Here is a 26,372-nt window from a genome sequence, read left to right on the forward strand (position 1 = left end):
CACCTTCTCCCCGTGGCAACTTCTTCATTCTCAGCTGTTCTCAACACTCCATCCCTTCAGGTAATATTCAGTCCTCATTACGCTGGGGTTCTTTTCTCATTTTACGCACGAGAGCAACCTCAAAAGGATTTCCCTACCGTGCCAGGGCATGGACTGCAGTGGGGTGTGGCTTCTGTCACTCTCCCACAGGCTGGTGAGTCAGCCAAGTCATTAATAACACGACACGGAGAGAAGCAGCTCCACAACGACCAGTTTATTTGCCCTGCTCCGGTTTTGCCATAGTCTGGGGTGGGGGGGATTAGCGGTGGAGGTCTCCCCCCCACACACACCAATCTTCCAACCTTCCATCTCGCTTTGTCCTCTCCTCTTTCTCCTGCCCTGGGTTTCTTGGCCCACCGGCTCTCGATCCAAAAACCAGCTTCTCCCCGCGGTGGAGCTTGTCAGTCTGGGATCTGGGGCGTGGGGGGCTTCTCTGTGCTCAGAGCCTCCACGTACCAGTCGGGCAGGAAGGTGTACTCAGAATCACGGTGCACCGTGAAGGAAACCGGGTGTCCTGGTTCCCAAGCAAAGAGGTGGACCAGCCTAGAGCGGAAGGAAAAGGCAACGGTCAAGGCGGCTTCTGAGCCAAGAGGAAGTTTACACTCTGAATGCTCCCCAGCCAAGTGCTTCATAGAATCATAAGAGTCGTAAGGGACCCCCTAGGTCATCTAGTCCAGCCCTCTGCACTATGCAGGACACTCACAACTCTCTTGCTCAGCCACTGTAACCTGCCACCCCCTTGAACCTTCACAGAATCAGCCTCTCTGTCAGATGGCTCTCCAGCCTCTGTTTAAAAATCTCCAAAGATGGAGAACTCACCACCTCCCGAGGAAGCCTGTTCCACTGAGAAACCATTCTAATTGTCAGGAACTCCTTCCGGATGTTTAGATGGGATTTCTTTTGAATTAATTTCATCCCATTGGATCTGGTCCGTCCCCCCGGGGCAAGAGAGAACAACTCTGCTCCATCCTCTACATGGTAGCTTTTAAATACTTAAAGATGGCTATCAGACCCCCTCTGTCGTCTCCTCTCCATGCTAAACAGATCAAGCTCCCCCAACCTTTCCTCAGAAGTCTTGGTCTCCAAACCCCTCACCATCTTTGTCGCCCTCCTCTGGACATGCTCCAGTTTGTCTACATCCCTCTTCACCTGTGGTGCCCAAAGTTGAAGAGGGATGTGGACAAACTGGAGCGTGTCCAGAGCGTTTCTTCCGCTCTGCCTTATCCGTTTAGCTTCTGTGTCAACTTGCATTCCCTTCTCTTTGCCATCTTTACCTTCCCGCATTCTTTTAATTCTGCTACTAACCTTGCCAAGCATCTCTCTCTCTCTCTCCCCCACACCACACCCATCCATTTTCCATTATGGAAATTTCCCATCCCACTGCAGCCTTGTACAGCTTTATCTGCCTCCGACTCTTTCAGAGCGTTGGATCATTAGCCTCAAGTTGGTCCTTCACTACGATCCTTTAGCTCAGTGGTCCCCAACCTTTTTATCACTGGGGACCGGTCAATGCTTGACAATTTTACTGAGGCTGGGGGGTGGGTAGTCTTTTGCCAAGGGACGTCACTGCTGCCACCTGAGCCCCTGCTCCACTTGCTTTCCCGCCAGCGCCCCTGACTTTCCATTGCCGGCTGGGGGCCGCTGCCAGCAGCAGCTGCGCAGTGCCACACCGAGGGGGAGCCCCAGCCATGGCGGCTGCTGGAGAGCACCAAAGGTGAGCTGGCGGAAGAGTGGCAGGGCAGCCCCCGAGGCAGCAACCGGGGAGGAGCCGCGGCCCGGTACCGACTGATCCACGGACCGGCACCAGTCCCCGGACCGGGGGTTGGGGACCACTGCTTTAGCTGAAGCTGCCAAGGCTTAGGAAGAACAGTTTTTATACCCAAAGGAAGTCTCAAAGTGGCTCCCAATTGCCTTGCCTTTCCTCTCCCTACAACAGACAGCCTGGGAGGTGAGGTAAGTGGGGCTGAGACAGCCCTGACAGAACTGCCCTGAGAACAGGACAAACAGGACTGTGACTAGCCCAAATCACCCAGCTGGCTGCATGCAGGGGAGTGGGGAATCTCCGAATTAGAGGCCGCCACTCTTAACCACTACACCAAGCTGGCTACACTCCATTAACACAGCGTGGTGGTTAAAAGCAGCACACTCTGATCCGGAGAACTGGGTTTGACGCCCCACTCCTCCCCATGTAGCCAGCCAGGTGACCTTGGGCCAGTCAGTAACAGCTCTCCCATTTACACTCTCAGACCCACCTACCTCACAATTTGGCAATTGTGAGGGGGGAGAAAGGGAAAGGTAACCCACAATCTGCTTTGAGGCTCGTTAAAACAGAGAAAAGTGGGGTACAAGAAGCTCCCCTTTGTCTTCTTCGAAACTTGGGCTCTTCTGAACAGCACCAGGTGGACCATGAGTAGGCAAGCAGTCTGAAACAGGCCTACTCAAAAGTAAGTCCCGGGGCTCACTTAGAGGAAAGTGTTCTTAAGACGGCTGCTTTAACATGCTTGGTTTTTTAGCACTCACCTTTCTACCATTTTCAGTTCCTCAGCTTCTGTCTGTGAGGGTTGCTGGCTCTCCAGAGGTCCATGGACTACTATTCCCACGAGCCCCGGCCAGCATCATGCTGGCCGGGGCTCGTGGGAATTGTAGTCCGTGGACCTCTGGAGAGCCACATTGTGGCCACCCCTGCCTGTCAAGTTGGAGGGGGAGAGTTAGGAGATGAGGCCTGGCTGCTCGTTCACCGATTGGTGCCTCCTGCGGTTGCACGATATTCGATGAACACTCACTTCGGATCGTCCTCTGTCACCACTTTCTTGACAAAGTTGAGGAAGGCTGCACAAAAATTCATACACACGGCCGGCTTCCAGCAGCCTGGGTCTTCCTGCCAGGGGTGGAGGGGAAAGAGAATCAGATAAAAGTGGTTATTTCATTTTCCCTCACCCACCTCAGGCTGATTTACCCCCTTCAGCAAATACAGAAAATGGCTTACAACAGGGGTAGTGAACATGTGGTCCTCCAGATGTTCATGGACTACAATTCCCATGAGCCTCTGCCAGTGTTTACTGGCAGGGGCTCAGGGGAATTGTAGTCCATGAACATCTGGAGGACCACAAGTTGACTACCCCTGGCTTAAAACACAAAGCCTTGACAGAAACAGCAAATGGGACGACAAGGAGAACTGGCTCAAAGGCCAAGTTGAAGCAAGGAAATTGCCAAACCCCAGAAAAGGGGGAGATGAGAGAAGAAACTCAGCCAAGCTGAGGGCTGAGCCATTAAAACTGGTGAATGAAGTGCAAAAGGAGAGCCTGTTAGGTTTGAGGGGCACCGTGCCACCACGTCTTACTAAAGGAGGTGCATCTAGTCACGGAGTAGCCGCCGCAGCTTCCGTCTGCTCCCATTGTGAAGATCCCGGTGCCAAAGCAAATTTTAAAGCAAGAAAACTGCGCAGTCAATCAAATCTCCAATGACCAATCAGAAACCTTGCTGAGCAAAAGTGTCACCAGGCCCCGCCCACTTTTTAAAACCCCTCGATGGGCGCCACATCGGGGAGCCCTGGATTCACAACAGCGGAAGGTCTTTTGGGAACAACTCGTCCCCTTCAAGGTCGGACTCACCCTGATGAGCTGGAATATTTTCATGGTCTCAAAGGTCTCCAGTCCCACCACGGAGCCATCCGGTGCCCGATATCCGGCCACAATCCGGGATACGCCTGGAAGGAAGGACTGAGCCCACCACTTGATCATCTTGTGCCTGGGGATTAAGAGGCAACAACAGGAATCATAGAATCATGGTGTTGGAAGGGACTTCCTGAGTCATCTAGTCCAACCCCCTGCACTAGGCAGGACACTCACATCCCTCTCGCTCATCCACTGTCACCTGCCACCCCCTTGAGCCTTCACAGAATCAGCCTCTCCATCAAATGGCTATCCAGCCTCTGTTTAAAAAATCTCCAAAGATGGAGAACCCACCACCTCCTGAGGAAGCCTGTGCCACTGAGAAACCGCTCTGACTGTCAGGAACTTCTTCCGGATGTCTACACGGAATTTGATGCACTTTTCGTGGCCTTTCCCCCCTCCTGCCTGAGAATTCATGAGTCCCATTCCCGCCTCCATGACCAGAGCCTTTCATCACCAAGCACACCAGCTCAGAGACAGAAGTTGCTCGGTGGCTTTGTGTGCAGAAGGTCCCAGGTTCATTCCCCACCATCTCCGGCTAACTGAATCACAGAGTTCATGATGTGAAAGACCTCGGCCTGAGGCCTCCAAGAGAGCTGCTGCCAGTCACCACGAGACCAAAGATCTGACTCGCTTTAAGGAAATTCCCGGGCCCTTCAAGGATCCACAAGTGTTGGCTCTCCACAAATGCTGGTCCAAAAAAATCCTTGTTTGTTCATGATCCCACTTCCCTCCCGGAGGATTGCCAAGTAGGGGCTTGGCTGGGACAACGTTCAGAACCTGGGGAGGTGCTCTGAGGTCCCTGTGGGACCCAATCCCTGCTGTTCTCCGCAGCTTTGCTGAGTCGGGCATGTTTTCAAGAGCTGGCGGGATCAGGTGGTCAGGTCAGGAATTCTCAGGGGCTTGAGAGCCTCCTGCAGCGCCTAGGAGCACCATTCCCCAATGTGGGGCCTTTCCTGTGTTTCAAGAAAATGGGCCAGGCCTTTTTTTGTCCAGTGGAGCTGGTGGCTGGCAGGTGGTTCTTGCCCTGATACAGCAGCAGCTGGAGGAGCATTGAAGCTGGGAGCGCCACTGAGACACAGGCCCACATCAGGGATGCAAGTAAATGTGGTTCTTTTGGTGGATTATAACTGCAGACATGGCTTCCCGTGAAGTAAGGGCCGCTGGGGTTGAAGCTTTAGACTCGGGGGACAGACTAGCAGAAATCCCTTCGAGGAGAACTCTTGACATGAAAACGCACAGACTCGAACAAGCTTGTTTCCGTGGCCTAGCACCTTCCAAGCATGTAGAAAACACAGGGGCGCTGTCAATTCCCTCTCTCTGGAGAACTAATTATCAGGAGCACAGTTATCATCAACAAATGACTACCTACGTGGACTGAAATCACACAGGCCCCGTCCAAATGAAGGCAAGGAAGAGGCCAGGAGGAAAATAACAGGTGAAAGATGACGGGAGACGAAAAAGAAAAAAACAGACGGCTGCCAAAGATAAAAGACGAATGCTTCACCACGTGGTGAAGGAGAAAGGGCTCCTGGTACTTGAGGAGAAAGGGCCCCAGCGAAAAGCAGAGCTCTTGCCTAGGTAATATGTATTACTGGCTCACATTCATGGAGAAATGTGATAATTGTGATATTTTGTTCAGATATTGACCGGCAATCACTGAAGAAGTCACTGAAAGCGGGATAAGCACACCCGGGAACCCATTCTGGTTGCCCATATCTGGAACTGATAAGCGGAACATTCGAAATATATTCCTTTAATAAGAAAAAAGACTTTTTTTACATGTGTGCCGTTTTTATTTCGATTTTCGACTTCTTCCTGTCCAAACTAAGGCCAGGAAGAGGCCAGAAGGAAAATAACAGATGAAAGATGACAGAAGACTAAAAGAAAACAGACAGACTGCCAAAATTAAGGGGTGGACGCTCCACCAGTGGCTCCCCAAATAGCCAGGGTCACATTAAGAGAGCAAGTAGCCAACGTCATAGACAGACCAGACCAACTTAACTACTGCCAATTAGAGTAACACGGTGACGCTAGGTAGACCAGGGGCATTCAGAACTTTTTATGACCCACATCGACTGTGTTTGGGGGAGTTGCTTCTGGGTGTTCAGAGCATTATGTGGGAGGGGACGGTGTTTCGGGGGGGGGGGGCGCACCATCCAAGAGGAATGTGGCTCAGGCCTGTCAGGTCTCACGACTGCCCAAACCCATTCTCCTGCAACCTGAATGTTGCAGGAAGTGACCTCTTGAGCACCACCCTGAGTCACTCCTGCATCACCTGAACAGGCATGGATCTGCAACAGAGTCTTGTCTGCCGTTGCTCATCTCACTGAGAAGCCTCCGGCGTGTCCCACTTCCCCTCACCTGTAAAAACTCTTCCTCTGGGCCGGGCTGTGCATGACCTTGCTGGTCTTCAGTTCCACGTAACAGCTCGGCGGGTCAGGCCAGGGGCTTCGGGGGTCCGTACAATCGACCTCCCCCGAGAAGAGGAGCGAGTGTGTCCCCAACCGGGTCCGGATAACCGTGCAGAAGCCCTCGTTGGTATTCACCACCCCTGTCGGGTCAGGAATCCCGTCGGGGGTATCTGGGACGGGAAGAAAGATTCAGGAAGGTCAGTGTGTTGGTCTGAAGCAGCAGAACAAAGTTTGCGTCCGGGGCACCTTGAAGGCCAACAGTTTGATTCTGGGGATAAGCTTTGGTGTGCAGGCACAATTCTTGAGATACAATGAAACATAATTTCATCAACCATTTCAGATGTGGGGGGGGGGGGTACTGAACTGCCAGGAAGGGCTAATTGCATGCATAAGAAACTGAGTGATTAGAGCAGAGATTGGATTAAGGCAGTTGAGTTCCATGACTGACAGTAAATGAGGATAGCTATCTGTGAACTAGCAGAAAAAGAAATCTAGCTAACTGCAACTCTCCCGGACAAGGAATGCAGGTGAGGTCAGTGGAGAGGTATAAGAAGAAGAGTTGGTTCTTATATTCGCCTTCCCTTTCCTCTCCCCACAACAGATACCCTGTGAGGCGGGTGAGGCTGAGAAAGTCCTGATATTACTGAAGAAGAGTTGGTTCTTATATGCTACTTTTCTTTACCTGAAGGAGGCTCAAAGCGGCTTACAGTCGCCTTCCCCTTCCTTTCCCCACAACAGACACCCTGTGAGGTAGACAAGGTTGAGAGCCCTGATAGCACTGCTCGGTCAGAACAGCTTGATCAGCGACATGGCGAGCCCAAGGTCACCCAGATGGCTGCATGTGGGGGAGTACAGATTCAAACTTGACTCGCCAGATTAGTAGTCCCCACTTCTAACCACTACGCCAAGCTGGTCTTGTTAGACACTGTGACCTGGTGAGGCTGAGGGAACTCTGGGAGAACTGTGACTGGCTCAAGGTCACTCAGTTGGCTGCATGTGGGGGAGCGGGGAATCAAACCTGGCTCTCTGGATTAGAAGTTGCCGCTCTTAACCACACACTATGTAATGGACTGCCCACCTCAGGCCTCTCAAAAACTGAGTATATGATCTTTTTATTGTCTGATATCGATGCCTACGTTACCAATCTAAATCTTAACCACTACATCACGCTGGTCTTGTTATGTAAGTGGGCGATGGTCTTGGTGATACAGGTGTGTTTGTGGACAGAGCACAAGTCTGTCCAGGATTCACCTGGAACCAGATGTGACAGATGTGACAACACAGGCCGGGGGCTGTTGTTTTCCCGGGAGGCTCACCCGCACACAAATAATGCTCAAACTTGTAGCCCATGTAGGTGAGCTCCTTCAGGATTTCGGAGCGCTGTTCCCGCTGCCTCCGGGCCGACTCGGTCTCCACCTCGCTGACGTAGAAAGTCCCGCGGAAAAGGCTGACTGCCAGCAGCCACCCGTCCTGCTTCTCGTAGGGGGTGGTGAGCAATTTGGTGAGGTGTCCCCGCCACGTCACGAAGTCTGTGTTCAGCAGCTGTCTGCAGAGCGAGGAGAGACCGGGAGTTAAAGCCAAGCAAGAGCAGGGTAGGGGAAGGAGGGGCCGCCACGCCGGCAACCAAACCTGTCCTCCACATGCAGGTTTCGGGACAGTCACTCTCCTGCACTCACCATTAAAAGATCTGACGTGGCCAAATTCCCAGCACGACCATGGCCTTGGTGTCGGCATGGAACAGACAGATCCTAGGTGTCCGCAAAACCCAGCAAGGGCCCAATTTTATTTGGGAGAAAACTAACTGGGTTTTATTTATTTTATTTTATATATATATATATATATATTTATTCCCTGCCACTCCCGAAGCTGGCTTGTGGTGGGTTACTCAAGTCCATAAAATCACATTAAGACCCCATTAAAAGGACATGAAACAGTCCATTGCAATCACAACAATGTAATAAAATAAGGAACATGGCAGGAAAATATAGTTCCCATGCCTACCCTACCATTCGAGGGGGGAAGGAAAGAAGGATAGATGACGTAAGATGTTAAATAATACTAAATAATGCAGGGGAGACACTGATCTTCCTCACTGCCCTGGCCTCAATCATAGACCTGGTGGAAGAGCTCCATTTTGCAGGCCCTGCAGAACGCCAAGAGACTTCCGCAGGGACATTTTTGCCAACATTTTCCACAGGGGCATTTTTGCCAACTGTTTACTACAGCTTCTTGTTCACAGTCCTTGCCCACAGTGGTGAATTCTGTGTCTCGTTTAGAGGCTTCGATTCACTGCCATCCATGGGGATTTTCACTGGCTGGGGGTGGGCTTGGTTCTTACAGGAAAGCTCATTCCTTTTCCTCTCCTTGCCTCGGCCAAGTGCCTCCGGCCCTCCTCACCCTTTCTCCTCTGCGCCCTGGAGCTGCTTCCGGTTCTGAGAGACCCATTGCAGCAAGTGCTCCAGTCCCTCCCGGACGCTCTCATCGCGCTGCACGTAGCGGTCGCGGTAGCCGTCACGCAGGTCGAACCCGGGGGAGGGTCCTTCCGTCGGGGGCGGGGTGTAGTAGCGCAGCTGGCGAGCGTCGCCGTGGAAGCGGCGCTGGGAGTCCAAGGAGAAACGCCCCACTTCTGCCGGCCTCCGGTAAAAAGGGAAAGGGGCGTCATACCGAGATGGGGTGACGGGCAGGGTAGGGGGAGGCTTGGAGTTGCTTCTCTGGCTCTTGATGGCTTTCTCCTCCGGGGAGTCTTCGTTGTCCCCACGTTCTCGCTTCCTGATGCAGTCGGTGGGCTTCGTCGGTGACTGGGATGAACAAGCACAATAAAATCAGAGTTCAATGGCACCTTTAAGACCAACAAAGATTTATTCAAGGCATGAGCTTTTGAGTGCAAGCATTCTTCGTCAGACTGTGAACTTCCATCATGACAGTGGGACTATATAAACAAAAGTTAATCCTGTTAAATCAGTAAACTGTGTCACAGCATCCAAACACAGCCATGTGATAATTCTTTACTAAACCCGCCAATCAGGCCCCTCGAATTCAGTTGTAGTTCACAAAAACATATATATGAGAAATAAAACGGCTTCCACCCTACCATTTACTGCTGGCCCCAAGGGGAAGGTACAGTGAGGCTGTAATCCCAAACTACGTCTGCTACCAGAAAGCGCTCTGTCAAATAAGATACACACAATATCACAGCAGGGACACACCCAACTCTGCCCCAATTTTCTGTGGTTCTTTCCATCAGAGGAGACTTAAATCTACTAAACAACCTGTTACAGGGACTCTTCAGAAGGGGTCTCCGACACGGTGCCAGTGGGTGCCATGGCACCCGTCGAATGGTTTTCGAAATTGGGCAGGGCCAGGTGCCAGTTTTGCCCAGGCAGGCTTCTGAATGGCTTGGCAGATTTTAAAACAAAACCACTGCTTTTGGGAGCAGATGCTAACCACAGAACAAGGATCATAGAATCACAGAGTTGGAAGGGATCCTCCAGGGTCATCTAGTCCAACCCCCTGCACTAGGCAGGACACTCACAACTACCTGCCTACCCACAGTGACCCCAATTTCGTGCCCAAGTGATTCCCTTCGTCAGCCAAAAATCTCCAGAATCCAGCCTGGCCTGGAGGAAGTTCACCTACCATCTTCGCTGTGTGACGGCAAGTAGGCCAAGGCTGCCGTTTTGTGACCTATGTCAGAATTCTGAAGATGCCCATCGGGGCTGAAGGAGGTTGGGGACACCTGCTCTACAGGGAAGGGACTGTGCCTCAGCGGCTGAGCATCTGCTTCACAAGCAGAAAGTCCAGCTGGCAGGGGCTCATGGGAATTGTAGTCCATGGACACCTGCAGGGCCACAGGTTGACTACCCCTGCTCTGCAGGAGCCCCGGCTGCCGCGTCGCCCTCCTTCCCCAACGCCCGTGGCCAATCAGAGGGGCGCGGGATTCCCCCAAACAGCCTCCCCGGCCGAGCCCGTGCCTCACCTGCGCTGACGTCATCGCCCCGCCCGCGCCCGAGACTCCCCGTAGGGCTGCGCGCTTCGAAGGTGCTGCGAAGTTGGCGGGTTCGGCTCGTCTCCTTTGTGTCCTCATCAAGGCGCGACGGGAGCAGCACTGCGCCCGAATGTCGTTTGCCGAGGCCCGGTCGGCGTGACGTCATCGCCCGGCGCCGGCAAAGGGGAACCCGACGCCCTTGCCTCCTCCGTGCACTGCGCCCGTAGAGGTCAAAGCGCCGCCAGCAGGTGGCGCGGGGAGACCATTGAGTTTGAGGCGCTGGGTTGGGGCCTCTGACACACTCGCGCTCTCTTTTTCACATACACACACACACTTTCTCACACACTCTCACTCTTTCTCACACACACTTTCTCACACACTCTCACTCTTTCTCACACACACTTTCTCACACACTCTCACTCTTTCTCACACACATTTTCTCACACACTCTCACTCGTTCTCACACACACTCACACAAACGCACTTTGTCTTTCACACACTCGCGCTCTCACAAACACATTTTATCTTTCACACAAGCACACTTTATCACACACACTCTCACAGTACACACGCTCTCTTTCAAACACATACTTTTCCACACACGCACACTTTCTCTTGCACACGTACTCTAACACACTTTCACGCAAATACACACTCTCATACTCTCACACTTTCTCACACAAACACACTTCCATTCACACACATACTTTCTCACACACACACAGAGCCACCCCCTCCCTTGCTGTGGTACTAGGGCTCCGCAAATCCTTAAACCACTCCTGCTGAGATTTTATTTGTAAAAGCACTGAACTCACACAGTTATCTTCAGGTTCCATTGATCTGCTTGGTTTAGACAATATTAGTTGAGAGCAATAGAAGATGACATAGGAGTAAGATGTTACTCCTATGTGTGTAAATCTGCCATCCATGCTGTTGCATGAAGTTTACTGTCCATATTGCTTACTTGGCATATGGGTAGTTACCAACCTCCAGGAAGGCACAGAAAACAAAGCAAATGGAATACACAGTACATAGAAAAATCCAGAAAGAAAGGTTGATAGTGGACAAGCTGCACATGGCCTGCTGAATGACCCAGGGGAGAGAGAGGAATCACTACCTCTATAGGGTCATTGAGCAGGCCATGTGCAGCTTGAAAGATTAATTAGCTATTGTAACAAATTTCATCATTTCAGAATATTCTTCAAAGTTTCCATTATTCTTTTGTGGAGTTAGATAGATATTACATTTTTCCTGTTGGGTCCATTGTAGAAGATGCCTTGCAAAATGGGATACTACCAGATCCTTGTTTGGATTCCAGCATGAACTAACTGGGGTACTATATCTGTTGGACTTCTGCTTTGACGTGTTGCGCTACACCTGTTGAACGTCTGCATACAAAATTGTAAGTTTCTATATGTATTGCTTATGCTTGCTTAATTATACTTCATAGGATATTTTTGGACTTTTGGAGTCATTAGTTGAGCTTTAGAGTCACTATTACAAACCTCCAGGTGGTGCCTGGAGGTCTCCCATAGTTATAACTGATCCCCAAGGCAACAAGAATTACTTCCACTGGAGAAAATGGCTCCTTTGGTGGGTGAATTCCCTCCCCAAACTTCTCCCTCTGAGGTCTCCACCCCCAGGAATCTCCCAGTCCAGAGCTGGCAACTGTAATATATGATTCATAAAAATTATTTGCAGGACAGTGGGCATCGCATTTAAAAAGGACAAATCAAATACTTCTTTCTCATGCACAGACTCTTTCAGCCTACCTACCTACCAAGACTGGATGAAGCTAAAAACGGAGGAGTGACCCATGTGTGACATGCTGAGCTGCATTGGATTAAAATGTGTACATAGAGAGATATTTAATATTTAACTCATGTTTTACTCAAGACCAGATGTCTCAATTCTGATTAACTTTGTTTAAAGGTTTGCTGCAGAAAGTGTGTCAAATAAACCAGTTCTATTGTCCGTTTTAATCAGAGTTTCTTTCAGTCGGGAGTGCCATCAGAGAGACGTGCTGTCCTTTGAAGAGAGATTATTCCCGCTCTTGTGAAAGTCGCTCTCTCTTCTGTCTAGGGGTGATGCCACTGCTATTTGAGCAACCAGGACATTGTCTGAAAAACCACGGAACTCACAGAGTTGCTAATGAGAAGACAATTAAGTGAGATTTTGAAATGTGTTTTAATTTTAGAGACAACTTGGTCATTGCCAAATGTGTATTAGCACCTCGGTAAGAGGCTAATTTATTGTATTTCAAGCATTTCAATAGTACTTTTCTGTCACATCCTCCAAGCGGTTTCTAGATACGCAGGTAAATGTTGCAAACATTAAAACCAGCAACAGAGTAAACCACAAACATTAAAACCAGCAATAGATTAAAGCAATCAGCACAACAGCAGCTAAGGTGCCAGAAAAGATCTCAGGTCCTTGATCATGTTTCCAAATAAGTTTGTGATATCATTTCGTACTGAGCACCCTTATTACTTGTGCAGAAAAGGCGATTCACATTTCTTCTCATTGCCGATTATTTTGTTGTTGTTTGTTTTGCTTTGAGGCAAGGGGATACTTTTCATATCTTCTTAATTTAAAAAAAACAAGCCTCTTGTGGTGCAGAGTGGTAAGCAGCAGAAATGCTGTTTGAAGCTATCTGCCCATGAGGTTGGGAGTTCGATCCCAGCAGCCAGCTCAAGGTTGACTCAGCCTTCCATCCTTCCGAGGTTGGTAAAATGAGTATCCAGCTTGCTGGGGGGTAAAACAGCAATGACTGGGGAAGGCACTGGCAAACCACCCCGTACTGAGTCTGCCATGAGGACGTCACCCCAAGGGTCAGACATGACTCGGTGCTTGCACAGGAGATACCTTTACCTTTAATTTTTAAAAAAACCCAAGAACATAATCCTCTTATTAAGATGGACCCATTGAAACATGAGGATAAATTCAAGTGGGTCACCACGTTGGTCTGAAGTAGCACAACAAAAATAGCACCTTTAAGACCAATAAAGATTTATTCAAGTTGTGAGCTTTCAAGTGCAGGCACTCTTTCTCAGACAAAATAGAACAAGGATCATGAGAGTACAGATATATAGAAAAGAAGATAAATCAGTGGCAATTTAGTAAACTGTTACAATATCCAAATTAAGCCATATGATGCCATATGAGAATTCTTTGCTAAAGCCTGAGCCTCCGGGGAGGGCGGTATATAAGTATGATAGATAGATAGATAGATAGATAGATAGATAGATAGATAGATAGATAGATAGATAGATAGATAGATAGATAGATAGATAGATAGATAGATAGATAGATAGATAGATAGATAGATAGATAGATAGATAGATAGATAGATAGATAGATAAAAGAGCTAATCAGTCCTTTTTAGTTCAGCTGCAGTTCACAAAAACATTGGAGAAATAAAACTGTCCACCATAGTAATGAATGGCAGACACTTTCCCAGTTGTTGCTGGCCCCATCCATTGACACACGGACAGTGTCCAAGCTTTAAAGATCTCCAGAGCTCCATCTGACCAAATGTTACAAAATAGTGGAGGGGATTTTTCAGGCCATCATTATCTTAAGACCCTCTTGTACCAAGATATGGTGGAAAAACTGGCAGACAAAGGAGCTTTAAGATGTTGCTGGCCAGGGGCCATAAAAGAAAAGGGCAATAAAATACTAAAATTCAATAGCAACAATTCTTCCCAATCTCCTTTGCCAGGACAAAGTTTGAACCCTGTGGTACCTTTAAGACCAACACAGTTTTATTCTGATGGCCTTCTAGGTGCTTCCGGACTGAAAATTTCTTCTGCTGCTTCAGAGCAATGCTGCTACCTGCCTGCATCTACCCTCCTTCACCAGTGAGATTTCAGCCCTTTTCCAGATAACAGAAGTTGGCTGTCAGTCCCTGTATTCAAAAGATATAAGATTTAAACCATTTCAAGATCTATCTAGTCAATTGATGACCTGATAAAGTAAGAAAAGGGGCAGATTTTGTAACACCTGACCTGATGAAGAATTCTAAGGAACTCCCAAGCTGTTAATATGAGTGCCATGGGGTAATAAAAGGTGGTACATTGATTGTGTACATAGCTTTTTGGAACTAACTTCTGGACTAACAGTGCAGTGAATAACTTTATACTGAACCTTGTTTCAGAGGATTGTGTCAAAACCTGCATTCACAAGCTGCATTTTTTCCTGTGATGTATCACAATCCTTTGCCATTTTTGCGTTCCTTCATTGCAACGTATCACCCCTTTGATCTCATGTATCCTCCTTTCTATCTCTTTGATCCTTGGTCATTGATTAGGCTAGATGTGAAGGTTTAGTGCCCTGGGGATTCTGGCCATCAGGCCATCCTATGTTTTGGGAACATGTTATCTCCTCCCGGCCTTGGAGGCCTGAGGCAGGGGACTGACTTTCATTTCAAGCGCACCAGGAATGAAAACATCTAAACTTTACCATACACACATACCTAGACAGGGTAACACATCCCCAGGATGTCAGTCTTAGCAAGGACTCTGAGACGCTTGCTTTGTTGTTCTTTCAATATGTTTATTGGGAGCAATTGACTGGGCTCGCAGGTTGCCATATTGGTCTGCAGTAGAACAGCTAGATTTCAGTCCAGGAGCACTTTGAGATTTCAGGGTATAACCTTTTGAGGTACCTGCCAAAGGATTCACCCCATTAAAAAGGATGGTGGTTATGGTGAAATTCAAGGGAAGGGAGGAATGGCCCCTGTCTTTAGTTAATCCAGCCTTTCTCAAATTTTACCATATAGAAGCCCCTGAAACATTTTTCAGACTTTGAGAAACAACAGTAGTGGCACTGCAGAACGTGGTTGGGAAGCATAGCTGTGTCCACGATCACCCCCTCCAGGCCCATCACTGACCATTGGGGGGGGGGGGTCAACAGGACCATATATGGTCATATCACATGATTAAAGGCTTAGCATATTTAAAATATATATTAAAAACTTCTACTCAGGAAACCCATCCAGGGCCACCAAGAAGCCACAGGGTGTCAGGAAATCCTGCATTTTACACCCTTCCTATGCCATAGGAAAGGGCTGGAGATTTAGTGATGGGGCATGGGGAAGAGAGGAACCTCAGTGGGACATTTCCATGGAGTCCCCTCTCCAAAAAGAAATGCACCCCCCCACAGACGCACAAATTAATCTGTCTTAAAGACACACCACTGTTTTCCAGTGGAATGAATTTATGACTCTCCCACTGTTTACATTATTCTTCTGTAAGCCACTTGATTGAGATGGTGGGCTATGGCCTGCCACTTGTCTAAAAAAGCATTTTAAAAAATTGCCTCAAGGCTCCTTTTTGTTGTTTTCCCACATCCAAAATGGCCACCGGAACGGCCTCATTCCACTGCAGCCTTTTCCTAGACAAAAGAGGGCGGCTCTAGCTGGGAGGAGTCATTGGATGAACTAGCCGTCCATCCGGCCTCGCAAAGCCGAGGAACGGGGAGGAGAAAGGGGCGGGTGACGTCACGCTTCCGCGACGAACCAAAGGCAAGCTTTGAAGATGCAGGAAAGAACGGGGGCGTTTCTAGTTCCTTGGGACGGCGCTTCGCTGATGTCATCAGCCGTCGACAAAAGGGGGTGGTCGTTGATTGGACAGGAAGAAGAGGCGAGGAAGTCGTCGAAAACAGCCACCTGTGGGTGAGTGAGTGAGTGGTGGCAGGGATGTTTCTACGGTGGAAGGGTGGGTCTAAGTAGGAAGGTCCTGGGAAGGTGGGCAGTAGGAGAGCGGAGTCCAAGGAGGAGTCTGGTTGCCACAGCAAGTCAAAAGGGATTTGCGGGGGAAAGGAAACTAATCAAAGACCTGGTGTGTTATATAATAATAATATTTAGGGGGCAGACACACTTGTCTGTTCTTGTTGGTATGTGTTCAAGGGGCTCTTTTGAGGGAACGTCTGTGAGATAAGAGTTTTAGACTGAAAGCAGCTGGGTGGAAATCCTTTATCTGACATGAAGTGTTCTGGTTGGCTTTGGAATAGGCTGAGGCTGAGTCCACTGGCTCTGGACTCAGCATTGTTTTGCTGCTTCAGACCAACATGGCTTATCTACCTGAATCATTCTCTCAGTCTGGTCTACTTTACAGGGCTTCTTGGGAGGGTACAATCTGTTAAGGTTTCTGTTTTTACCTGAGGAGGTCATGTGAGTGAGGGGAGCCAGCATGGTGTGGTGGTTAAGGAGCAGTGAACTCTAACCTGGAGAACTGGATTTGATTCCCTGCTCCTCCTCCACCCAAAACCAGCTGGGCCAGTCTTGGAGCACTCTTAGCCCAATCTGCCTGATAGGGTGTTTGTTATGGGGAAGGGAAGGTGATTGCAAACTGCTTTGAGACTTCTTTGGACAGTGAAAAAGCAGGGCATAAAAACCAGCTTCTTCGTAAGTCCTGGCATGCAGAAATCAGCTCGCTGTACTTTTCCTGGCGTGGAGATGCAATAATTGGGGAAAGCCTTCTCCAGTGTTTAAACTAGTATTTGATGTACAGGATCTGGGCCAGCAAAAAGCCCCAAACTCCTTTGACAGTCCTAAACAGAAAGGGTGTGATTGAGAGTAGCTCCAAGAACTCCATGTGGAATGTTCTGAATGTAAGACGAACAGAGAACATTGGCTACAGGCCATTAAGGTGGCATGCAATAATAATAATGGTGTGAAGAACTTGTTCACAGCAGATGCATGCAATTAGTGCAGAATATTCTAAGGTAAGGAGGTCAGAAAAGTGGCGTGTTCTATTAAAATCCCCAGAGTTTTTTGGAGGGGAGGGCAGAAGAGAATTCGCAAGAAAAGGCAATGGCAGCTTGGGAAGAAAGGAAGGAACTCAAAAGTTGAGCTATAAAACAATATAATTTTTTAATTGATTTATTTGGAAAGTTTTTTTTTCTGACACACATGAGATGCAATCTCTCTGCAGAGTAAAACGATAGCTGAGAGTGGTGTTCCTAGATATTACATTATCTTAGAAGGTGGGACTCCAAAAAAAGAAACACTAGACCAGTATTTGTTGGGGCTATATAGTTTTTACTTTGTTTTTAACCTAATATTGGTGCACTTTAATTGTCAACATTTTATATTGTTTCATAGCTCAACTTTTGAGTTCCTGACTTTGTTGGGTTTTCGTCCCCTTTTTTGTTTTGCATAGCTTGGGGAGAAAGCACAGATTTTAGCCCTCGCCTGTTCTTTAGTTTACAGCTCTGTTCTCCAGCCCCATGAAGAGGAGGCATCAGCTCATCTCAGACACTTTCAAAGCCAAGAAACAGCGGCTGGCAGTAGGTCCAGAGACTGTGGAGAAAGGTGAGAACGGAGGATATCCCAAGGGGGGTAGCGAGAACTCCTGAGAGTATGTTTAGGGTGCTGGAGTAGGGGGGCTTCTAGCCATCATGATGGCCTTGGGTTTTGATGCCCTCCATTTCTTCGCGTAGAGGGCCCTGAAGCTGTCGAATCTGCGCTCCAGTCCTTGGTGTCTCTCTTCCCGCGCAAATTATTTGAGGATGTGCTGCCACCCTTGATCCTGAGGCACCAGGTCTACAGTCTCGTCAAGGATCGCACAACTGTCGACAGATGTTTGGTAGGGAACTCCAGCTTCCAGTTCTGAGATCCCACTCTGCTCTCCAGACTCTGTTGTCCCTTCCAGTTTGGGAACAGCTAATCCTGTAGCGGCGATGAAGCTCGGGAAGTGCATGCCTGATCAGTTTTTGTATGGTAGTCTGGTGTAAGAGGGAGAGGAAAGGGAAAGCAACTACAAGCCACTTTGAGACTCCTTCTGGTACAGAAAAGCGGCATAGAAGAACCAACTCTTCTTCTTCAGTAATCTCAGGGCTCTTTCAGCCTCACCCACCTCACAGGGTGTCTGTTGTGGGGAGAGGAAAGGGAAGGCAATTGTAAGCTGCTTTGAGACTCCTTCTGGTAGAGAAAAGCAGCATATAAGTACCAACTCTTCTTCCTGTCTTCAAATGCAGCCTTTGTCTGCTTAAAGCAGGAAGGGATTCTTCCAAGTTATCTCCCATCGCTATTTTGCAAAGCAGTGGTCTTCAATATGTGCTGTGCCCCTCTCTCTTCTTTTTTACTCCCTCCCCCCACAGTTTTCCACCATCCATTCAGATTCAGCCTCTGCATTTTGGAAACAGGTAGGTAACATAGATCTTCCTCTCTGCAGAACCAACTGAAAGAAGGAGGCCGGATCCGGATGTTCCAGCATGGCTTTGACGCGGACAATCTGGTTCTCACCTTCACGGACAGCTATCGGTCGAAGGTCGGTGTGCCTCCGCGTATGGCTGGAGGGTGGTGCTGAAACACAGAGGCATCCAGGAGGTAGAGACAGCTGTGTGGGCAGTCCTGGAGGCCTCTCTATGAAAAGGATGCAGACAGAATGGAACGGGCGTAGGAGAGTGCGACTGGAATGATCAGAGTCCTGAGATCAGAGACCAAACCCCATGAGAAAAGGCAGGGGTACCCATGGGGATACTCAGTCTGGAGGGGGGAGGTTTGGGGGTAAGGGGCAGAACACGATGGCTCTCTAATTATTTAAAAGGCTGTCAATCAGAGGAAGGCAAGGAACTGTTACTTATGATAGCAGAAGACGGGACTCACAATAATGGTCTTAAATTATGGGTGGGAAGGTACCAGGTGAATATGAAGATTAAGAGTACATAAGAGAAGCCATGTTGGATCAGGCAGTGGCCCATCCAGGCCAGCACTCTGGGTCACACGGTGGCCAAAACCCAGGTGACAGCGTAGTAATTTACACGTTTCTCCCCACACCCCTTAGAGCTGTTGGCTGTTTGTATATTCTTACTGGTTTAAGATAAGCTATTGGATAGAGATCCATTGTATTTGAAAATTGACTAATTGGAGGACTCCCCACTGAGGAAAGGGTTTTTCCATTGAAAACGGACATTAGCAGGATGCCGTTCTGGTAGAAGTCCCAAAAAATGAAGGAATAAGAAAAGAAAGAACATATAAGAAGAGACTATTCCTGGTTTTGAGAGTATTAAGTTTATTGTATTGCGTTTGGAGAGGTTTCTTTTTCTGAGATTGTGTTCACTTGGAAGCCATCCCATTTATGACATCAGGAGGTCGACCAGTGAGGCCAGAATTCCAGTAGTTCAGCAGTGAAGCCCACTGCCTAGGGAGATGCTGAGCTCTCTCTCACGGGCCGTCTGCGGGCCATGGCTGGACAGATCCTTATCCTGGATGCTTTAGGCTGGTCCTGCATTGAGCAGGGGGGTTGGACTAGGATGGCCTCCGTCTGCCCTTATGACTCTTAACGATTCCATGATTCTCTTTTCCCCTGCCTCTTGCAGGTGCTGGAGTTTGCCTCTGGGAAAGAGTTTGCCAGGACGGTGAGGAAGTTCCTGGACTCCGTCCTCACCACCTGCCCTGATATCAGTTTTGACAAGAAACGGATGCTGGGAGAATTTGGCTTCAGTGACACGGAGATCACGTGAGCAGTTGTGACCTTGCAGACGGCCCTTTTGAGGCCAGGGTGTCCTGGGGGGGCCCCTCTAAGAACAGCTCTCTTTGGCTGCTTAGATCTTACTGGCAGACTGTTGTCGATTAAGGCAGCATTTCTCCAGTTTTTCACCACTGAAAACCCCCTGAAACATTCTTCATGCTTCAGGACACCCCAGAGGTGGCACAATTGTGCAGAAGGTGGTTGGGAAGCAGAGCTGTGTACGTGCCCCAAGGCCCCTCCCCTTCCAACCCCCTCCAGGCCCGTCCTTGGACAATGGGGGGAAGGGGTCCACATGACGAGATATGGTCATATCACCAAATAAATGCTTGACGAGCTTAAATTTATGAATTTACTGTTCTCACTGTTTATTGCTGTTCTATTATTACCGTATTTGCCGGCGTATAAGATGACTGGGCGTATAAGACAACCCCCCAACATTTCTACTCAAAATATAGAGCTCGTTACATTACATTACAGTACTATGGGCCACTATGGGCAGCTATGTCTATCCCAACTGAAGTGCACCGGGCGTATAAGACGACCCCCCCACTTGGAGACATGTTTTTCAGGGGGGAAAAGTAGTCTTATACGCCAGCAAATACTGTATTTATGGTTACCAACTTTCTCTATATTGTTCCTGTTCCTCTATGTTTCATGTGAACCGCCCTGAGCTTCAGGGGAGGGTGGTATATAAATATAATAAATAAATTAACTCCCAGCCATTCGGGAAACCCTTCCAGGGCTGTCAAGAAACCCCAGGGTTCCACAAAACCCTGCTTGAGAAAGCCTGGATTGAGGGCGTGTTTGAATGGGCATAATCTACATAATTAACGCCCAATACACGCTAAAGGAAAAAAGCTATTTATGAGGCACTGCTGTGGCCACTGTTTAAAGAAGTATCCCCCCCCCCCCCAAGCCGGTGTGAATAAGGGAAAGGGGAAATGCCTCTTAAAAAATGGTGCCCGTTACTTTTAGAACTGTATTAACCTTGCATCGAACGTGCTTTGAACGTTCTTAAACTCCGGTCCTTGATGGACTTGGGGGGGGGGGGGGGGCAAGGTTGTAAATTCTGAAGACCAGGGGCAAGAAGAAGGGTGGCTTCTGCTGGTTGCCTCCTCCCAGTGCAGTCCCCACCCCCCACCCTGCCTTGCCCCTACGCCAGTGGTCCCCAACCTGCAGTCCAGGGCGCCGGGCCGCGGTTCCCTCTCCCCACCCCACCCCCGAAGTAAAAAACTTGCGGCCCGGGAAGCTTCTTACTGCGGGAGGGCGGGGAGAGGGAATCAGGGCCACGCACCGCGCTGCACGGGCGGGGCTATTGCCCTGCAGGTCCCCAGCCAAAAAAAGGTTGGGGACCACTGCCCTACGCTACTCCAAGAAGTGTGCTGCTCAATCCCCCCTCCCAGAATAAACCTTCGGGAAGTTTAATGGGCTGCAGCAGGAGGGGGAAGGGCGGGGCGTCGCATTCCCTCAACAGCTCTGATTGGATGCAAGCCACCACCCTGAAGGATTTTTGATTAAGTGAATGCTGAGGCTCTGCTTACAGCACAAAAGTCAGCAGGACAGTTCAGGGCCCCCACCAGAACGTATTGTCCCATACTGAGGGCACGGTGGCGTCTCATGCATGCTGTCCCGGGTGGATTTATTGAACTTTGCTGGGGCATTGCAATTGCCAGGGGCAGGTGGGTAGATGGGCTGTATTCCTCTTGGTGAGATCACAGCCTTTTTTGTATCCCAGCACATTTATCTACCCGGAGATCAGTGCAAAGCGTATCCAAGTGAAGGAACTGTTTGTTCTCTCTCCCCCCACCCCCTCACTGTGTTGCGTTCAGGCAGCTGGTGAACGCAGGAGTCCTGACGGTCCGGGATGCTGGGAGCTGGTGGCTGGCTGTGCCCGGAGCGGGCCGCTTCGTCAAATACTTCATCAAAGGTGAATTCGCAGCTCGTGGCCTCTCCGGGAATAGGGGCATAGAGATGGGAAGAACTGCAACACTGTCTGGCCCGGGGCAAGAGAAAGACTGCATATCCAACTGGGCAGCTTGGTATAGTGGTTAAGAGTTTCGGCCTTCTATCTGGACCACCCTGTTTGATTCCCCGCTCTTAACACATGCAGCCAGATGGGTGACCTTGGGCCAGTCACAGTTCTCTGAGAGCTCTCAGCTGTACCTACCTTGCAGGGTGTCTGTTGTGGGGAGAGGAAGGGGAAGAGGATTGGAAGCCGCTTTGAGACTTAGTGAAAAGCGGGGTATAAATATCCACTCTTCTTCTTCTAGAGCTTTGCTTTCTTTTTTTTACACCAACCTGTGTACGAGGGCCATTTTGAATTCAAGTCTCTCTCCCCCAACCTCCGGAATTCAGGCCAAACTCCCTGCTCGAAGGCTGGTCTACTTCTCCATGAACCTGTAGAGGTGGGGGGTGACATCAGAAGAATGGTTCAGTGGTAGAGCATCTATGCTGCATGCCAGGAATGCAGGTTCAATTCCCACATCTCTGTCGAAAAGACCAAAGGTAGCACCTTCACTAAGGTGCTACCCGAGATCCTGGAAAGCTGCCGCATAAAAAAGTGGAAGATCCTGAGCCTGACAGAGCACAGGTTGGTTAGGCAGAAAGCAGCTTAGTGCTTGAGGGGAGAGGGCAGTTTGAAAGGGCCAAACTCTCCCATCCTGCAATTCCTAGCTGCCCTCAACATTCCTAGCTGCTCTCAACATTCCCTGATGCTCCCAACATTCCTAGCTGCTCTCAACATTCTCTGATGCTCCCAACATTCCTAGCTGCTCTCAACATTCCGAGTTCCTTTGACCATTTTCAGTCCTTGTCAGGCTGATTTTTTGTTTTTTAGCCCCACCCTCGCCTGCCCAGGTTAGTTTGTCAAGACCCCATTTTTTCCAGCATGGCTGGAAAGTCCTTTGCGTCCTTTCATGCATAACCTCTGAGCCACCCTTTTGCACCCCTCCTGCTCTGTGCACCTGACCCAGCCAACTGGCCTTCAAGCTGAGCTGCATGCCAGGCTGGAACTTCTCACCACAGAGCAATCGACTGACCGGTCACGCTCTCTTCCCAGGAAGAAAAGCCGTGCTGGGCATGATCCAGAAGGCCAAATACAGGGAAGTTTTGCTGTCGGATTTACAGAACCGCCGAGCGCCATCCTCTGTCAAATTGGGGCTCCCCTACCACATCCACGACATCATTGGAGCTCAACTCGTTGACTGGTATGTTGTCTCCCACTCCTTGGCGGTCTTTGTGCTTCCAGTGTGAGAGCCTGCATGGGGCAGTGGTCAAGAGGAGCAGCAGCTTCTAATCCTGAGACCCAGGTTTGATTCTCCACCCCTCCACATGCAGCTGGTTGGGTGACTCTTGGCTAGTCACAGTCCGGGTAGAGCTGTTCTCATGGAGCAGTTCTCTTAGAGCTCCCTCAACCCCACCTACCTCACAGGAAGGCAGTTGTGGGCCAATTTGAGACTCCTTCAGGTAATGAAAAGCAGGGTTTAAAGCCCAACTCTGCTTCTCCCCATTCTTTGTTCCTCCCAAGGAACCTTGCCGTATTGTTTTTATAGCCCTGTCCTTGGACCATACTTTAGAATGATGCCACTGCACACTGTAGGTATTAGTTCTGAGTTGATGTGCTGAAGATTGCATGTTCTGTCCTATATCCCCCTTCCCAAGGGTTTTGGTTCCCTCTGCCAGTTTGGCGTAGTGGTTAGGAGTGCAGACCTAATCTGGTGAGCCAGGTTCAATTCTGCACTCTCCACATGCAGCCAGCTGGGTGACCTTGGGCTCCCCACAGCACTGATAAAACTGTTCTGACCAAGCAGGAATCTCAGGGCTCTCTCAGCCTCACCTACCCCACAGGGTGTCTGTTGTGGGGAGAGGAAAGGGAAGGCGACTGTAAGCCATTTTGAGACTCCTTCGGGTAGAGAAAAGAGGCAAATAAGAACCAACTCTTCTTCTTCTTCAGCAATCTCAGGGCTCTCTCAGCCTCACCTACCCCACAGGGTGTCTGTTGTGAGGAGAGGAAAGGGAAGGCAATTGTAAGCCACTTTGAGAAAAGCAGCTTATGAGAACCAACTCCTCTTCTTCTGCCCCAGAACTGCGAGATGGGGTGTAGCTTAGGCTCTAAAGACCTGAGTTGTGAGCTGCAGAGTTCCAAGTTCAAATCTTGCCTCTGCCATGAATTAATCAGCAACCCTGAATAATCTGTTCTTTCTCAACCTCGGTCCCTCCATCCGCAAGAGGGGGATAAAACTATGGTTCTCCTTCACAGAGTTGGTTGTAAGGAGTAAAACATTCCAGGCTCCTGTAACCTTCCCCCCCCCGCATCAGCTACTCAAATTGGTGCAATCCACCTGCAGGGAAAGCATCCAATGTCCTTTCCAGAATCCTAAGGAAGCTCCAATTGCGGCTTTAAATCTAACAATCTCTTTCTCGCTTCCTGTAGCATACCGACTTCCTCCGGCACCCTTCTCCGGCTGGCTGAAGATTAAGCATGCGTCGCTTCATCGTTAAGAAGAGAATTGTGCCTAAAATGAACTGTGACCCCCCCCCCTGCTCGGAGGTCTTGAACCGTGGCTTCTGATTTGCACGAACGCCCACATCTGCGAAGGGCGCCCAGCTCCGTTTTTGACATATGGACCAATCTACATTCAGCACTTAATACATGAGACAACAGGCAGGGCCTGCCAATGCTATGAAATCTGACATAACGGTGTCCCAATATTTGGGAATTCATTTTTTTTGGATGTGCGCTACAGGAATAGGATACCCATCTGGGATAAGATTATCCGAGGCCAAATATGCCCTCTGGGGGCACCTTAATTTTTCTTAAGGACTCACGCAGCCTATTCTGGAGAGACAGCAAAGATAATTTCCCCTCTCCCCTGTCCCTAATTTATTTCTTGCTCTTTGATTCCTTGTTACCTCCACTGCCGTGGAGCTTAATTAAAAAGCAATGCCTTTCATTTCTTCACGGCTCGTCAGCTCCCTGTGGCATCCTTGAAGTATGAGTGTGCTCTGTCTTTAGTCTTGATCTGTTCTTTTTTTTTTTTTTTGTATCAGCACTCAGATGAGCGGAGGCAAATGGGTCGAAGGGTTATGATGAGGATGAGCTTGCATACCGATCCAACAGCTCTTAAAAGGTATGCATCAGGCTGAATTTCCTGCCCACCCACATGTTTGTTTGCCAAAGTATCCCAGATTACACCGCACTGTTTTAACATTGAGTTTGAGGAGCAGCGGTTGGACTAAGATCTGGGAGACCCAAGTTAGAATCCCTGCGTTGCCACGGAACTGCGTGACCCTGCGTTGCTGAGCGACCCTGGGCCCAGTCACACATGCTCACTGGATTCAAATTAAATATTGGAAAGCATTTTCTGACGGGGAGGGCTGTTCGTGGGCGGAATGGGCTGCCTCAGAGGGTGGTGGAGTCTCCTTTGTTGGAGGTTTTTAGGAGGAGATCAGATGAACATCTGTCAGCAGTGTGTGTCTTTTAAGTCTCCCCAGAAGATGATTCTGAAAACAGGATTAGGTAGATTCATGGAGGAGAAGAGCGGCTACCAGCCACAGCAACTGAGGGGAGCCTTCACTAATCCTCTGAATCCTAGAGCCAGGAGGCTCTGGAAGGGAAGACCCCTCTGCTTTGAGGACACACAGTAATGGGTTTAAACTACAAGTACAACGATATAGGCTAGATATCAGGGGGAAAAATTTCACAGAGTAGTTCAGCAGTGGAATAGGCTGCCTAAGGAGGTGGTGAACTCCCCCTCACTGGCAGTCTTCAAGCAAAGGTTGGATACACACTTTTCTTGGATGCTTAGGGCCAATCCTGCGTTGAGCAGGGGGTTGGACTAGATGGCCTGTATGGCCCCTTCCAACTCTAGGATTCTATGATTCTATGATTTGTTGTTGGCCACCTAGAGGAACTGGTTGGCCGCCATGTGAGAGGATGCTGGACGGGATGGACCCCTGGTCTGAACCCATAAGGCTCTTCATATGTTCTTAAGTCTGCATAGCTCAACCTAGCATTTCTGCGTTACAGCAAATTGGTAAACAGGAAGTCAGGTGTGTTTCATTGCAAGGTTGCAAAATAACTATAGTCATGCTGTCTGCTGAATGCTTTTGGACTTGTGTACACAGTTGTGCTACAGTCTGGCCAGACGTTTGGGGGTTGGACTCAAGATTCTGCGCGTTCTTGTCTTTCCCCCCCCCCTCCTCTTCCCCAGTTAGGCGGATTGAGAGAGAGCCCATGTTCTCTCCAGTGACCTTTGTGACCATGTCGGGATTTCACCCTACTTGGGGGCTCGGTCACAGTTCAACACTCTTATCTGCCACCTCCACACATGACTAGATTGTGGCCTGACATAATTTTTTTTTTTTTTTTTACCCTTCTCGACAAAGATTCTAGGCTTGTCGACTTGTTAGTTTCTCAATTAAACTAACTGACAATTTGGGACAAAGGTGCCATCTCAGTGCCAGATGCAGGTTGCTGTATACCCCAACTCAGATCCTGATAAAACCCCTTAGATCAGGGGTAGTCAAACTGCGGCCCTCCAGATGTCCATGGACTACAATTCCCAGAAGCCCCTGCCAGCGAATGCTGGCAGGGGCTTCTGGGAATTGTAGTCCATGGACATCTGGAGGGCCGCAGTTTGACTACCCCTGCCTTAGATCATGGGTAGTCAAACTGCAGCCCTCCAGATGTCCATGGACTACAATTCCCATGAAATGCAAATGCTGGCAGGGGCTCGTAGTCCATGGACATCTGGCGAGCCGCAGTTTGACTACCCCTGCTTTAGAT

General features: G+C 49.3%; 2 protein-coding genes and 1 long non-coding RNA gene across 6 annotated transcripts; 2 read left to right on the forward strand and 1 right to left on the reverse strand.

The window, feature by feature from the left end:
* Nucleotides 1-238: 238 nt before the first annotated feature.
* DXO (decapping exoribonuclease) lies at nt 239-10,279 on the reverse strand. Of its 3 annotated transcripts, XM_077331080.1 has the most exons (8): nt 10,101-10,266; nt 9,216-9,289; nt 8,522-8,922; nt 7,441-7,670; nt 6,075-6,294; nt 3,651-3,786; nt 2,823-2,917; nt 239-582 (listed from the first exon to the last, which is right to left on the reverse strand). In XM_077331080.1, the coding sequence occupies exons 2-8, from the start codon at nt 9,216-9,218 to the stop codon at nt 441-443; spliced, it is 1,227 nt and encodes a 408-aa protein (XP_077187195.1). In that variant the 5' UTR covers nt 9,219-9,289; nt 10,101-10,266; the 3' UTR covers nt 239-440. The 3 variants fall into 3 exon arrangements, with proteins under 3 accessions (XP_077187195.1, XP_077187194.1, XP_077187196.1); XM_077331079.1 differs by lacking the exon at nt 9,216-9,289 and having other exon boundaries at nt 10,101-10,279; XM_077331081.1 differs by lacking the exons at nt 9,216-9,289; nt 10,101-10,266 and adding an exon at nt 9,761-9,951.
* LOC143834448 (uncharacterized) lies at nt 10,264-12,019 on the forward strand. The gene is made up of 3 exons (XR_013229780.1): nt 10,264-10,357; nt 11,379-11,511; nt 11,867-12,019. It is a non-coding gene; the product is annotated as an uncharacterized LOC143834448 (long non-coding RNA).
* A 3,623-nt stretch (nt 12,020-15,642) lies between these two features.
* On the forward strand, nt 15,643-24,548 carry WHR1 (winged helix repair factor 1). Of its 2 annotated transcripts, none has more exons than XM_077331222.1 (8): nt 15,643-15,783; nt 17,316-17,424; nt 17,553-17,698; nt 18,287-18,382; nt 19,434-19,573; nt 21,415-21,512; nt 22,644-22,791; nt 24,018-24,548. In XM_077331222.1, the coding sequence occupies exons 2-8, from the start codon at nt 17,340-17,342 to the stop codon at nt 24,061-24,063; spliced, it is 759 nt and encodes a 252-aa protein (XP_077187337.1). In that variant the 5' UTR covers nt 15,643-15,783; nt 17,316-17,339; the 3' UTR covers nt 24,064-24,548. The 2 variants fall into 2 exon arrangements, with proteins under 2 accessions (XP_077187337.1, XP_077187338.1); XM_077331223.1 differs by lacking the exon at nt 15,643-15,783 and adding an exon at nt 15,791-15,949.
* Nucleotides 24,549-26,372: the final 1,824 nt, after the last annotated feature.

Source organism: Paroedura picta, chromosome 3 (assembly GCF_049243985.1).
Source record: "Paroedura picta isolate Pp20150507F chromosome 3, Ppicta_v3.0, whole genome shotgun sequence".
Classification (NCBI taxonomy): Eukaryota; Metazoa; Chordata; class Lepidosauria; order Squamata; family Gekkonidae; genus Paroedura; species Paroedura picta.

What these genes read in the sequence shown, in the direction of transcription:
- WHR1 (XM_077331222.1), top strand. Translation starts at nt 17,340, where the DNA reads ATGAAGAGGAGGCATCAGCTCATCTCAGACACTTTCAAAGCCAAGAAA. An exon ending in CGGACAGCTATCGGTCGAAG is followed by an intron (nt 18,383 to 19,433) that starts GTCGGTGTGCCT and finishes TGCCTCTTGCAG; the next exon opens with GTGCTGGAGTTTGCCTCTGG. An exon ending in GGAGCTCAACTCGTTGACTG is followed by an intron (nt 22,792 to 24,017) that starts GTATGTTGTCTC and finishes CGCTTCCTGTAG; the next exon opens with CATACCGACTTCCTCCGGCA.
- DXO (XM_077331079.1), bottom strand. Translation starts at nt 10,208, where the DNA reads ATGAGGACACAAAGGAGACGAGCCGAACCCGCCAACTTCGCAGCACCT. An exon ending in CAGAGGAAGAGTTTTTACAG is followed by an intron (nt 3,787 to 6,074) that starts GTGAGGGGAAGT and finishes CTTAATCCCCAG; the next exon opens with GCACAAGATGATCAAGTGGT. An exon ending in GTGACAGAGGACGATCCGAA is followed by an intron (nt 583 to 2,822) that starts GTGAGTGTTCAT and finishes CTTCCGCTCTAG; the next exon opens with GCTGGTCCACCTCTTTGCTT.